This window comes from Equus quagga, chromosome 20 (assembly GCF_021613505.1).
Source record: "Equus quagga isolate Etosha38 chromosome 20, UCLA_HA_Equagga_1.0, whole genome shotgun sequence".
NCBI classification, from domain to species: domain Eukaryota; kingdom Metazoa; phylum Chordata; class Mammalia; order Perissodactyla; family Equidae; genus Equus; species Equus quagga.
The window spans coordinates 15,816,453-15,832,365 of NC_060286.1; the positions used below are offsets into that span (position 1 = coordinate 15,816,453).

The window sequence follows — 15,913 nt, forward strand, 5'->3', positions numbered from 1 at the left end:
AAAACCAATTATAATTTCCTATCAGTTATTTTTTTATTACACTTTAGATTGGCTACTGCTTGCTAGCCTGGGAATAGGTACTTTAATCTCATTAGAAAACCATTTCAGCATAAAGGATAGGATGGATTAGTTTTGGAAGGGATTCTTGTGAATCACTCATTCCATCTATATAATTTAGATTGTGGGGTAGTCGTATTTGGGGGCCTACCTCTTTGTTACCTTCATTTTTGATAAATTTTCAGAGCTTCAATGTGCTATGTTTATTGACAAATTCTTCTAGACAGGAATTGTTTGGATACCCTTTTGGAATTATGTGACAGTTGACTTTTGCCTCCCATTTGTTGTCTGTACTAATCTGAAGATGGTTATGGAAGCTGAGGGAAAGCTCTGCTCTTCAAGTACACTTGAGTCTTTCCCCTGACTGTCTTGTTCTTGTTTCGTTTCATTCTATCTCTAGTCTGCTGTATTGGTATATATACTTTAATATAAGGCTAGATTCCCCTCCCCCAGCTATCCCTCAGCGGAGTCACCATATTATCTGGGTCATTAAAAAGTCTCTTATGTTACCTGCTGCTTGCTCAGTTACTTTTTCCCCAAATTGCATTATTATGTTTTCGACAACACTGGCTTGGTTTTTTAAAAGTCGTAAAAAATTTAACATCAATATAATAACTGTTGCTAAGGTTATAACTTCATAATTTGCAAGTGTTAAATGTCAAGATAATAAATTAGTAAAAATTAAGTTAAAAGCAATATGTTATTAGGTTATGGAGCTAGGAATATGCGTTTATGAGATGAATGAAAAAAGAACAGTTGTTTTGATGAAATGCAAGTGGTATCGTGATAAACAGAATTTCCAATAACAGGATGATATGTACATTCCAAAAGTATTGTAACTTAAACAGTAGAAACGATCTGTCCTGAAATGATGTTGATGTGCTATGTAAGCCTCTGTTAGATAACTCATAATGGCTTTTGTGATGATGAGCGCTCTGTTGCTAGAGATATATGTGAGTGTATTGAACAAAATTGTTTCATGAAATAGGAGAGTAGAAAAATAGTATATATAAATATGTTTTACATGACATTTTAGCTATAAATACATTAACTTTCACCAAAATTTATAGATTCAAATTGTTTTCTTGCTGGGAAAAATAAAAGTATGGGAAAATTCTTGAAAGTGTATAATCCTGTCTTATGTGTTTTAAGCTGCCCATCTCCATCTCCTAGTACATCTATGTTGATGATGAATTGTATGTACTATATTACTGTGGCCCCTTTTCAGCTGGGTAATATGTAATAAATTTTGAATGTTGCCTCCCTAAGAAGAGCATTCTACTATAGCTAAAAATGTAAATACAAATATATGTTTTAGAATGACGTGAATATAAGATGCAAATATAAGCAGATAAAGGTAATATCTAGTATTTTTAGTGATTCTATTTGTATTAGAATATTTATTATGTAGATAAAATTCAAACTTCTGCAGAAATTTGAGTAGGATTAAGTTCACTTATAAACCAGTTGCCTTTGGAGAAAATGTATTCTGAGTTTGTTAGGGAGGTTCCCAGCTGGCCCTCTGAAATAAATTTGACTCTTTTGTGTAGTTGGATTTATGGAAAATTTTATATATATATATATACACACACATATATATATATATATTTTTTTCCTATGAGAGAGTTTGCCTGGGTCTCAGCATTCGGAGTACTTTTCTCCTTTTCCCCTGCAACCCCATCCTCTGAAAGGAAACATCTACCTGGAATGCTTTACCCTAACCCCCGAAGGAGACTGTGGCAAGAGGCCGAGTCCCTAGGGCCGTGCTTGTGATGTGAGGCGAGGGCCTTTTCTGAGTCCTCTGGGGCAGCCTGCATATGAAAACTGTAAGACTTAAAAACAGTCATTTTCTTTCTGATCTAACCTCCCCCCTTACCCCTAATTAACAGTCATTTTCTATAACTTAGGGGCAATATATGGTTACTAAGCCCTTCTCCCCTTTTCCCCCAACATTCTCTCTGTCTGCCAGAAATGAAAGGTGGTACAGATATGGAACTGAATTCTGCACAATGTCAGAATTAGCTTATCCATTTATCCCTTTTGTGAATAAGCCAAAAGGCATCTTCCATTAGGACGAGTAAGTACAGGTATTCCCTCCAGCTTCAGGTATGCTGGTAGAAAAGCTAGAACCCAGGGCCAGTTGGCTATCTCAGTAGAGCTTTACAAAAAATAATTCTCCCCATCCGTCATTTGTACCCATCGAAAATAGCCATAGGACTGACTGATTTGGGGGCAGACTATGGGAAGAAGGCAGCACTCCTTGGTGTTAAAACCGTTCTAGTTTTTCTTCTGAAAAAGTGTTAAGAAAAGTTAGTCCAGATACTATTGATGGATGGGATTTATAATTTAGGGCAGGGTTAGTGTCTGTGGGTTTTTCGCCCTGCCTGGGGCATAAGGCATACTGCTTTTAAATTCTGCTCATTTTTTTCTTCACGCACCAGACACCTTTTTTGCTATCATTTAGTTTTTAGTCCCTTTTCTACAACAGATCAGCAGAGCAGACGGAACTCTAAAGCTAAGAAAAATTTAAGTTCAGTTTTTCTTTCTAAATGTGCTAGTGGTTGTTTCCCTTTTAGCTCACTAGAAGAACCAACTACTTTTAAAGATCCTAAATCACACAAGGAGAGAAGCATGCACTTGAAAAGAAGGATCTGAATGAATTTAGTGTTTTGAACTTGGAAACAAAACTATTACTCCATTTTTTCTTATAACTGGATATTGAACTATAGGGTATCATAAGGCAGCACAGAAAGGCCTCAGGAGAAGGACAATTGTATTTATTAGTTATAAATTTCTAGCTAAACATTTTGAGGAAAAATGTCTAATTTAAGGAGATATTATGTAGAAATGTGACCTTCTGGGTATCTATATGTATTTTGAAAGGCTAACCTAATTTTTTCTTTTTACTTTGTATGATTCCCCTACAGTTAATCTGCTTTTTTAGAGAGAAAGTGAGATACAGTTTTCATGTTTGTGTTTCTTTAAAAATTTTCCTTTATAGTATTGACAGGCCCTCTGCCTCCTAGTCCCTGGTTAGTTGTCTGTCATGAAACTTTATCTGCTAGCCACAGGGGAGAATTGTTCACTTGAGTTTGTTTTTGTTTTTGTTTTGAGGAAGATTAGCCCTGAGCTAACATCTCCTGCCAATCCTCCTCTTTTCGCTGAGGAAGACTGGCCCTGAGCTAACATCCGTGTCCATCTTCCTCTACTTTATATGTGGGATGCCTACTACAGCACGGCGTGCCAAGTGGTGCCATGTCCACACCCGGGATCCGAACTGGCAAACCTCAGGCCACCGAAGTGGAATGAGCGCGCTTAACCTCTGTGCCACCAGGCCGGCCCCCTCACTTGAGTTTTTGAAATGAACTGTAAGATAAGAAGGTTACATCGTGACTGTGATAATTCTAGTATGACCATTTCTGTGATTCCAAGTGGCTTTCTCCAGAGTTCTGTCAGAAATATATTTGGCATCTTGAATAGCTTGAAGCTATCACTCCTGGCTGAAATATCACAATTTATGGTAAGGAGAAACTAGGAATTTAAGAAGACTAAACTGGTATAAATGGCTTAGTCTCTCAGTTTGTTTCTCAATATTTGATTTTCTTTCCTCACTGGAGAGAAGACAAAGTGAAATATCCATTTCACTTTTTTTTAAGTTGTAGTGAAAAGCACATAACATAAAAGTTAGCACTTTAACACATTTTAAGCATACTGTTCAGTAGTGTTAAGTATATTCACATTGTTTTGCAATCCACAACTTTTTCCTCCTGCAAAACTGAAACTCTACTCATTTAACAATTCCTCATTTCTCCCTCCCGCCAGCCCCTGTGACAACTGCCGTCGTGCTTTCTATTTCTGCGAATTTGACTGCTTTAGATACCTCATATAAATGGAATCATCCAGTATTTTGTCTTTTTGTGACTGACTTATTTCACTTAGCATAGTGCCCTCAAGGTTCATCCATATTGTAGCATGTGACAGGATTTCCTTCCTTTTTAAGGCTGAGTAATATTCCGTTATATGCATAGGCCACATTTTGTCTATCCATTCATCCACTGATGGACATTTGCATTGCTTTCACCTCTTGGCTATTGTGCATAATGCTGCTGTGAACATGGGTGTGCAAATATCTCTGCGATCCTGCTTCTAATTCTTTTGGATAAATACCCAGAAGTGGGATTGCTAGGTCATGTGATAATTCTATTTTTAATTTTTTGAGGAACTGCTATACTGTTTTCACAGAGGATTGTACCATTTTACATTCCCATCAATAGTGCACAAAGGTTTCAATTGCTCCACATCCTTGCCAACACTTGTTATTTTCTGGTTTTTCCTTCCTTTTTATTTATTTAATTTTTTCATTGACAGTAGCTGTCCTAATGGTTATGTGGTGATATTTCATTGTAGTTTTGATTTGCATTTCTAGCCATCTAACTCTTAAGAGGGACGATCTTATTAAAAGTATCTAATGCAGTTCTTGGTAAGGATTATCACAGTTTTGGGGTCTATATTTGATCTGAATATCTAGAGCTGTCTGGCGGCCATTAACACTTCCTGCCATTCACAGGGATGTGTAATTGTTAACACTTCCTGCCATTCACAGGGATGTGTAATTGTTAAGATTTTTTTTTTAACTTTTTGCAAATAAGGAATGGGGTGAGAAACTGCCTTGATGTGGAACTTGACCTATTGCCAAGTCATCCATTATTGAGATGAATATAGATGATGTCTTTGTAAAAGATGAAAGCGAATATACCTTTTTTCTCATATGAAAGCCTTTTTATCACTATTAAAATTTTAGCTTTTTTTTCCTAATTATAAAAGAAGTACATACTCATTACCAGGAAATGAAGAAAATACAGTAAAGCATAAGTTTACATTTAGAGTATAATACATAGTGTATTTGTATAGTTTATGTTGCTGCCTGTAACCATAATTTTCACTGTCATATTCCTTTGGTACAGTCTATGTTTTCCATTTTCCTGTTGATTTTCACTTGCGTTTCCCCCCATTTTCTTTGTAAAAATCCTGTAGTGCTGCATGTACGAGAGTTTCCCTCAGTTTTGTGTTTATGAGAAGAATGGCTGAAGCTTGGGTGATGTATCTATTGATTTATATTTCTATCTGCAGTTTATAAGAGTTCTGTTTCTCTGTACTTAATTTTTGTCTGTTTCCTTAATTTTTTTCCATGGATATGGATGTTAAATGATATTTTGTTGTGGTTTTATTTATTTGTATTTTTCTTATTACTGATGAAGGTGGACGTGTTTCCATTGGCTATTTATATTTCCTTTCCTGTGTGAGATCTGTCTGTTGTCCTTTATTTTCATTGGGTTTTTTTGCCTCTTTGTTATTGATTTCCAAGAAATTCTTTATAATATATTAATTCTTTATATTATGTATATACACATACATATCTAAATATATACATATATATAGTAATATGTGTTTTAATGTGTCTCCTGGTTTGTAGCTTCTCTTTTCAGTTAATTTATAGTGTCTCTTAATAAACAGAAGTCCTTAATTTTAATTCATCAGCCCTTTATAGTCTGTGCTTTGAGAATCATGCTTTAAAATAATCTTCCATTCTAAAATCGTAAAGATATTCTTTTATATTTCTTCTAAAAGTCTTAAAGTTTTGCTCTTTACGTTAAAGTCTTTAATCCATCTGTCAGTTTAAGAAATTAAGATGTGATGAATCTTTACTTAAAATATACAGTTCACATGTTTGCTTGAATGCCCATTAAGGCTGTGGTGCCGAAAGTTTCATAAACATTGCCTTAAATAATGAGGTAGTTGCAATAGTGGAAAAAACAAGCATACATGATCTCTAGCATTAATGATGGCTATTTTAAGGGATTTGTTAAAAAAAGTTTTTCACAGCCTTGGCCTCAGTTGTGGGTGGTGTCTGCCATTTGGTTAACCTTCAAGTTACAGACTGCTGATTTCTGACTGAACTGGTCTGAATACTAGAGTATGACTACATAAGAAGCAAATCTCAAAAATCAAGAAGTTAACGTCTCATAGCATAATAGAACAGAAAAATATCCAGCTTGTCTGTTTTAATGTCGTGACCTTTGATGCATAAGATGTGTAAGATAGATGTGTAAGCCATATAAGAAGAGGACTTGAGCCTGTGATGACTCTGCAGGCCTTTATCTTGAGCTTGCAATGCTGTTACCTTTCTGGTTATTTAGTGAGGGCCTTGTGGTAACCAGTATTGCCCCACCTTCGTTCTCTACTGTGCACTGTCTGTGATGTCCTTGGAAAGAAGGAAAACCAGCCTTTTTATTAAAGCAATTTATAAGTAGAGATGGATGTTTACGTGAAGATAAAATAGATAGACTTTTCTTACCAGAGGGCAGTTAATGTGCTTGGTTGCATCAGCATTAACTTGAGGATGACATCTACAATGAAATATTATAACTTTCAAAGATGAAATACGTCCTTTTGGAAATACTAGTAACTTTTTAAATCATTGTTGTGAAACATAATTAACCATAAGTACTTGCCAAAAGAATTCAAAGTAAATGTTTTAATTTAGAATTGGATGGTTGAATGGGATACAAAAATTATTTTTAACAGAAAGGTAAACAATTTTATTTTATAAAAGTTTTTTTCTTCAGAAAAAAACCTACTTTCCCATCAGATGTTGCTTGTTGATAGATAGGATTCTGAGTGTCTCTGAAAATCTTTCTTTGAAAACACAGTATTGATATATCTAATTTAATAACATTTAAAAGCAAATAGTAAATACCACTTGGTTTGCCCTTTTGGTATATAATCCATACCACTGAAGCATAGGTGACCTAACTGGTTTCTAGGTTTTTGGTGTTTGATTTCAGGAGACCACTGAAACCATTTAAAATTTTCTTATAATATTAGTGAAGCAAAGTTACAGGGAGGGTTTAGGATCCATTTATGAGCAATACCAATATTGTCAGCTGCGCTGGGATCAGCTGAGAGTCCCATGAAGTAATGCAAGTAGAGAACAAGTTTAATCGGAGTCACGGAACAGCGCAAGGTGTGTCCGTGCACTTTACCCTCTTTGGGAAAAGAGAAACGGCACAGCCGTCCTCTGTCGCTAGAAACCTCAGCACAACCACTGGCAGGGCTTCAGCATTTAAACCACATAGTGTGAAATAAGTGGGTCACTTCTGTAGTTTGAGTAGAAAATTCAAGTTTTAATCATCTGATACTGGTTTCCGCTATGAAATGGTCACTTAAGTATTTATTTTGTTTTCAGTCTTTTCAATGTTCAGTGTCTTAAAGAAAGAAATTTTGTACTTTATAGATCTTGCACATTTTAGTGTAGTTTTACATTCAGTTATCTATTACTCGTAGCAATATAATAGTAGCTAGAAAGAGTTTATTTAGATCTGCATTAAGCATTCATAATCTTTGATTCTTTTTGTAGAGGCAAATATGGTAGCCATTCAATATTTAGTCGTCTCTTTTATCTTTTCCCATTTGGAGGGACCATTAACATTTCCATTGAATTTGTCTGCCACTTGGAATAATAATAGTGAAGTTGTTCTCTGTGTATCCACTTAATTAATATAATGAATCGTTTTAATCTTAATGTGGACTGTGGTGGATAATGAGGGAACTCTGACTCATTTTTCATTGACATTTTACGTTTGAAAATGGGATTGGTATTGCGGTATGTAGTAAAACATGCAGTGACACAGGCATGTGAGACCTTGCTTACTTTTGTCATTAAGATGTTGTTGAGATGAGTGATCCTAGCTAAGTCATTCAAAGTTAGGAGGTCTCAGTTTCCTGTCTGGAAATGAGGGTGTTGAACTAAACCATCTCCAGGAATTTTAGTTCTTATGTGAACAAATATGGTAACCAGCGTCATGCAGAACTGTTGTAAATACTCTAAGCAGTATGTCTGTTTATGTGTGTGTCTATGAAATTTTTGTCAATTTGAGTATGTTTGTGTGTTTTCTACTCTGAAAAGTTTATTCAGGGCACTTTTTTTTTTGCAGTGAATGTTAGATTTGTTCACGCTGTAAATTAAACAACTTAGAATTTTAAATTCAACTCTTTACAAATTGAACACATTTTAACAGTCGTTTTTAAGAAGTTTGGTTTTTTTATATAGCCTGAGATCCCTTTAATTTAATTGCATTTATAAATTTAGCATTCATTTTTAAGTACTTAAATTATCTGACAATCTTTCCAAGTGCTTAACTCTTCTAAACCTGATATTTATGGATTTTTGTAAAATTTTAAATCCATTTTTCAACTTAAAATTATAAGCCTAAATCAGTTATTCATTAACATTTAAAATTGGAATCACAGGTTTGATTTTTTAGATCCACTAATATGAAGGGCTTCTTAATCCAAGTATGTAGAACAACAGATACTTACCTATTATGCCCACACCCAGCTTGAAGGTATTAAACTGTGGGCTTGATTTACCTTTTTTCGCCCCTTCCAATTCCAGCCCACACTCTTTCGCTCTCTCTGCCTCCCAAACAACTTTTTTTTTTTAACTTGTATCATCTGTGTTCTAAATCTGCCTTGTGTGCCAGGACATTTTCAATTTTGTCATCTCAAGCAGTTTGAGGTTACCTTTCCAAGCAGATTTGGAGCCATGTTCTCAGATGCCTGAGGTTTAGTCTTATGAGACTTGCAGAATCTGGAGTATGGACATCCAGATTGATTTTTTTTCATGAAAGTAGACATAAGTTGAGCCTAGGGGTTTTTTTTGTTTTTGTTTTTTGAGGAAGATTAGCCCTGAACTAACATCTCCTGCCAATCCCCCTCTTTTTGCTGAGGAAGACTGGCCCTGAGATAACATCTGTGCTCATCTTCCTCTACTTTATATGTGGGATGCCTACAACAGCATGGCTTGCCATGTGGTGCCATGTCCACACCCTGGATCTGAACCAGCGAACCGCGGGCCGCCAAAGCAGAACGTGTGCACTTAGCCGGTGTGCCACCAGGCCAGCCCAGGTTGAGCCTAGTTTTATGGTCTCTGCCAACAGTGACTCTGAGGCCATGCCTTCCAAGTGAGGTGGTCTCCAAGCCCTGGGACTCAAGTCCACATCACCGAATCCTCAAGTCTGATGGGTCTGCAGTCTCAGCCCAGGATATTTCAATTAGTCTATTTATTGCCTGATTCTGTTCTCTATTCTTTTATTCTTTTTATTTGGCAGACTAAAATTTTTAAGTATTTTAAAATCTGTTTGCATTTTTCATGTCTCCCATGTCTTATCTGGTTTTACAGTCACAAGTCTAAGGTTATTCTCCTGACAGTTTTAACTTGCAATTTTCTAGAACACAAAGAATGTTTATATCCTTATAAAAGTTACAGAGAGCACATAAACAGGAGTTATGTATGTTTGGATCACAACCCTGTCTTATTCACTTATTATGTAATGTGATACCTTAGATCTCCAATTGTATTATAAGCTTTTTTGGCATTGACTTTATATCAGTGCTGTCCAATGGAAATGTAATACCAGCCACATATGTAATTTAAAATTTTCTAGTGGCCGTATTAAAAATACACAAAAAGAAACAGGTGAAGTTAATTTTAATAATATGTTTTATTTAACCCAGTATAATCTAAATGTTATTTCAACACGTAATCAATGTAAAAATTATTGAGATTTTTTTCGTTCTTTTTTTCATACTGAGTCTTCACAATCCAGTGTTACTTTATTCTTAGTGCGCATCTCAATTCAGACTGACGGCGTTGCAGGTGCTCAGTAGGCCCATCTAGCTAGGGGCTACTGTACTGAACAGCGCTGTCTTATACTTTTACAACTTAGTGCTAGTAACATAGTTGTTGCTTTATGTGTGAAATGTTCATGTTTACTGTTTTAGTTACGTATTTCTCTAATTGAATAAAATATAAAATGTTTTAAAATGCTTATCTTTATGTTTTTTCTCTTAAAGGCCCTTCCTTCTTCCATGATTATAGTAGCAGTTTATTGTCCTGTGATAGCTGCTGTTTTCATTGTTCTGAAGATGGTCAACTATCGACTCCACAGAGCACTTGATGTTGGAGAAATTGTAGATAGGAACGCAAATGAGTTCACAGATCAGCGAGCCAAAGCAGAACAAGGCAACTCTTCAACTAGGAGAAAAGACAGCAATGGACCAAGGTGAGAAAACCCATGTCCCTCAGTTTGTAATGACGTAGATCTTGCATGTGTACAGTGATGGTGTTACTGTGTTGTGTCTGTTCTGTTTATGTGGTTTTAAATGGTGGATCCTACCACTATAGATAGGGTGACAAGTACAGATTGTCGCATTAGGTCACAGCAAAGCTAACTGGCATGTCTTGGGGATTAAATCACTATACTTGGCCTTATTACTAAATAATGTGTTAGAACAATGACAGTTATATATAATTGTATAGTAGTTACTTACACCAAACATCAAAACCAACAAAAGACAGTTTAAAGAAATAATAAAGCATGGCTTATAAATCTTAGCATTTATATTTTATTTATACATATAAATAAAATGTAAGTATATCTTAAGCAAATTGTGATAACATTTTACTTGACATTTGTAATCTACATTTTTTGTTTAATCTATTGTAAATATTTTTCAATTTTATATTCTCACCTTAGAAACGTAGCTCTTCCTCCCTGTGTCTTCGCCTGACTGACTTCTTAGGGTTCCGCTCTGTGGGTCACCTCCTCCTGGAGGCTTTCTTTCAGGTTCCAGCTCAGGTATTCCCCCTACTGCTCTCAGTCACATTCTGTCACATTACCTGGCCCTCACCCACTTTCTCTTTTTGACAGGGATTTACTTTTTTATAGTCAAAAGTTGGTGACTTTATAGAAATAACAGATACCACTAATACAACATTTGAAAAACAGTTACTATATGAGCACTTGACATAAATAAGCTCATTCAGTCCTCACAACACTTCTGTGAGGTGGGTGCTGTTGTTAGCCTGACGTCCAGACGTGGAAGCTGTACGTGCGGACAGGGGAGAAGCGTCAGGTCATCCAGGCAGCCAGGCTCCGGCCGTTACCACTGCACCACGCTTCCACTCCGTACAACGTGAAATATTTCAGGTAGCAACGTAGAAATAATGTAACGAAAAGTGGGTACTCATCTGTTAAGACAGGTTATGTTTCTGTATATTTTCCAGTACATTGAAAGCCTTTGTTTATCCTTTTTTAGTTACATTTTCTCCATCCCTAACATGATTACCCTCTTTGTTCATTGAACAGATACTTTACCCTTGTAATAATTTTGTTCATAGCATTAATTGGTATCTGAAATTATCTTACTTAATCCTTTGTTTGCATTTGTAAACTTCTTGAAGGCAGGGGCCTTGTTTTTCTTATAAAGTGTTATATTCCCATGTTTTAAAACAGTGTCTGGCACTGATAGGTACTCGGAATATTTGAAGTAGGGAAAACGTTTTTTTCTGTGATATTATTTTTAATGCGTGCACAGTATTCCATTCTGTAGACATACCATAATTTATCTTGTTTTTAGTTATTTCAGTTATTGTCAAATTTAAATTTAAATATTCGATCACTGTGATGTTTAAATTTTAAATGACTAAATTTTTAATCAACGTAGCAGAAGTAGAATTACTAGAAAACTATACCCATTTTTAAGTTTTTCAATATATGTTGCCAATTTCCAAGGATTTTTACCTTTTAATTACTGTGACCAGCAGTTTGAGGGCTTCTTTTTTTGCACTTTTAGCAATGCTGAGTATTTAGTATTTTCACAAACTGGTAGATATCTTGTTTAATTTTTCAGTTTTTGGATTACTAGTGAAATGGAGGTATTTTTCTTGTGTTGTTGCCATTTATGTTTGTTACTTTGTGAATTGTGTATTTTTCTATTGATGGTTAGTTTTTTGCTATTGATTTGGAGAAGATATTTATTTATGAAGGATATTAACTCTTTTGCAGCAAATACTTTTCCTCAGTTTATGGCATTTTATTTATATATTTGTATGCCACAATTTATTTTTATGGGTCTAGTCTATGAATGTTTATTAGTTCTGCTTTTGATATCAAGTTGTATAGAATTTTTTCTTCTCCAAATTATATAAATATTCACCTGTATCTACTTTCAATATTTTTATCATTTTATTTTTTATTCTTAAATTGTAGTCAATCTGAAAATATTCTAACTTCTTTTTAAATATGTACATTTATTTATTTATTTATTTTTTTTTTGGAAGGAGATTAGCCCTGAGCTAACATTTGCTGTCAGTTCTCCTCTTTTTGCTGAGGAAGATTGGTCCTGGGCTAACATCTGTGCCCATTTTCCTCTGTTTTGTTATGTGGGACGCCTGCCACAGCATGGCTTGACAAGCAGTGTTAGATCTGCACCCTGGATCTGAACTGGTGAACCCAGGGCTGCCGAAGCACAACATGTGAACTTAACCACTGTGCCACCAGGCAGGCCCCTCTAACTTTTTTTTTTTTAGGTTTTGTTAGTGCCAACATCATTGAGTAAATAATGTGTTTTTTCCCGCAATAATTTTAAATGCTTTCTTTTTTGTGTAGCATATGTACATATATATCCTTATGTTCATTTCTGGGCTTTGTTTTCTGCCCTGTCGATCTGTCTTTCTGTTTATACCGTACTGTTTTTATGGTTTTCTGTTACACTTAATACCTAGCAGTATAAGTTCTTCGATGTTTTCCTTTCACTATTATCTTGGTTAGTCTCTAGCATATACTTAGTTTACTGTGAGGTGTTCTCTTGTATGCTTATCTTTTCCGAAATTTCATTAGAATTTCGATGATAATTAAATTTGGAGAGAACTCAAACTTTAAAATAGGGAGTCTTATTCAGGGACATGGTGTGTGTATATTCGTTTATTCACTTGTCTCTAATATCTCATAAAACTTCAGATTTTTTTTGATGGGTTCTGCATATTTCTAAAGTCTACTCTATTTCTATTAGGAAGTACATCCCCTCATATAGGAGGTCAGCAAGCAGTATGTAGACCGCACTTCCGCTGCTGGGGCTCGAGTCACTTCCCAATCATGTGACCTTGGAGTTCCTGAAGCTTTTTATCCCTCGGCTTCTTCATCTGAATGATGAAGTAATAGTACTGTCTCATAGGGTTAGTACAAAGAATAAATGAACTCATTTGTAAAGCACTTAGAACCATTCCTGATAACATACTAACCACTCAGTAATATTAGCTCTTAGTGTTTCTGGATGTTGTATCTATTTTTAGTTGCTTCTGTTACTGAATTGTTTTCTGTTTTCTTTTAGTTTTAAAAATTTTTTATTGTGAAATATATGTATTTCCAAACAGTATATCAATTATATGTATAATTTAGAGAGTGATATTCAAGTGAATACTTAATTACCCACCACACAGCTTCAGAAACAGGGCGTCCTACAAGTGCAAGCCATCGTCTCTCCTTCCCCTACTCCTTTCATTCTACTCTTTTCCCTTTAGGAGTGACCACTATCTTGCATTTTGTGTTAATAGTTCCCTTGCTCTTCTTTATTGTTATCCACTCTTTGTAGATATTCCTAAACATATATTATTTAATTTTGTCTACCTTAGGACATCCTAATGAGAATCACACTGTATCTTTTTCTCTCTGAGGGGCTTTTTTGTACAGAAGCTTGTATTTTATAGGCTTACCTATGTTGACTCTTGTGGCTATCATTTATTCATATTTGTTGTTCCATAGTCTACCACTGTAAGAATAGACTACAGTTTATCCATTCTTCTGTTGATAGCCATTCAGATTATTTCTAGTTTTTTTGCTCTGATAACACAGTATCGTTTATGTCTCTTGGAACGCATGTATATCTAGTGTATATAAGCTGGTTCATAGGGTATTTTCATGTTCAGTTTCATTAGGTAATTCACAGATTTGGCAAGCTGGTTGCCAAAATGATTGTACCAGTTTATATTCTCTCCGTTAGTGTGTGAAAATCTTTATTGTTCCATATCCTCAGCAATATTTGATATTGGTAACCTGTAAAAATTTGCTGTTTTAATAGGTAAGTGTTATATGTGTCTCATTGTGACTTTCAGTTAACCTTTCTGATTACTAATGAGATTTAGCGTCTTATCATATGTATGTGGTCTATTTAAGTTTTCTGTTCTTTCCAGTGCCCATTCATGTCTTGTTTCATTTTTCTTTGGAATTGCCTTTTCCTTATTGATTAATAGAAGTTTTTTTTAATATATATTCATAATACTACTCCTTTATTGGTTATATACATTACAGACATCTCCCAGTTTGTGGCTTGCCACTTAGCTTTCTTAAGCTTTCTGATGATTATCATACATTCCTAAATTTAATATATGATTTATTTTGTTTGTAATTAGCAGTTTTGTGTCTTGTTTAAGAAATTATTTCCTACACAGAGATCAGAAAGATACTCTGCTATATTGTATTTTTAAAGTTTCATGTTTCTTTTTTTCAAATTTCAATTCTACTGGAAATTATTTTAATCTGTGACATCAGATGGGTATTCAAGATTTGTTTTTTCCTCATGATTGGCTGGTTTAATCAGTATTTGTTGAACAGACCGTCTTTTCCTTGGCAATGTGTGGTGCTCACTCTGTCGTAAATCGTTTCCATGTATAACGGGTTTGTTTCTGGGCTCTCTGTTCTGTTGATCTAGTTGTCTGTGCCTGTGCCATTACCACGCTGTCCCAATACTACAGCTATAACATGACTCTGATATCTGATGGGGCAAACCTCCTACCTTGTTCTTTTTCAGAAGTGACTTGCTATTCTTGGCTCTTTGCTCTTTGCTAGAAATCTTGGGGTTTGCTGGGCAAAGTCTGTAAGAATTTAGATTTTTTTGTTGGAATTAATTACATTGAATATGTAGACTCTTCTTCTGAGAATCGATATCTTTAAAATATTGAATCTCTTCATTTACTTAGTCTTCATTAATGTCTTTCAAAGAAATTGACCATTTCTCCATTAAAAGGCTTGCATTGCTTTTGTTAAATTTGCCAAATTATTTTATGGTTTTTCTCCTATTAGAAAAATTTTTTATAATTACCTTTTCTGTTTTTCTCCATTTAAATGTAGCGGTTTATTTTGTATCCAGCAACTTTATTAAACCCCCTGATTAATGATCAACTTTATAGGTTATTTCCTGATTTTCTATAAATGATGACAATTTCTTCTTTTCTAGTCCTTATACTTCCTGTTTAACTTTTTCATTGACTGTCACTTCTAGCACATGGCTAAATTGAAATAATATTGGTATCCATCCTTGTCTTTAAGAAAAAGAGAGTGTTTTTGCATTTCACCATCAAATAAGATCTTTGTTGTGGATTTTTGTTTTCAACATCTCCTTTCCTCCACCCTCTGACTTGTGAATCTCACATTCTGTTCTGCGGAAAAGAAATGAACAAGAAAATAAATATTTGTATTTCCAGAGCCTGTCACTGTGCTTGATATGTTATAGCTGTCAGTTTGTTGCATGGCTGAATGAGTATAGTAGGACTGCTTGAGCCTTATGGTTTTCACTGGCTGTGGTACAGCAGTTCAGATATGCTTATTAAATCTTTATCTTAGAGAAAGAGTCAAAGTCATTGATGTTTGTATTACATTTCTGATGTTTCAGGGGAGGAAATTAGTACATTGAATTTTAGGATTTGAATACAAATGTTTTGGAGACAGACCATATTTTCTCTGTTTCTCATGGCAGTAATGCTTGCAATATTGTAAATTAAGGATGCATTTCAACTATATATAGGTGAATTTTAGGCTAAATTTTCTGAAGATGACTTAATCTGCATAGGGACTTTGTTTGTATCTATTCGTATTTTTGTGAACATCCCAATTAGATTTGTAAATTTAGTACTGTAATGGTGCCGTGAAGTTTCTGATTAAAGCCTGAGCTGTCAGTG

At 34.9% G+C, this 15,913-nt stretch overlaps 1 protein-coding gene across 6 annotated transcripts in view; it reads left to right on the forward strand.

Moving 5' to 3' along the window:
• The window catches only part of PCNX1 (pecanex 1), a 170,712-nt gene that overhangs the window by 21,866 nt on the left and 132,933 nt on the right, over positions 1-15,913 (forward strand). For all 6 annotated transcript variants that reach the window (XM_046647811.1, XM_046647814.1, XM_046647813.1 and 3 more), the window contains exon 2: positions 9,973-10,181. In XM_046647811.1, the coding sequence (XP_046503767.1) occupies positions 9,973-10,181 (209 nt within the window). The remainder of the gene's footprint in view (positions 1-9,972; positions 10,182-15,913) is intronic.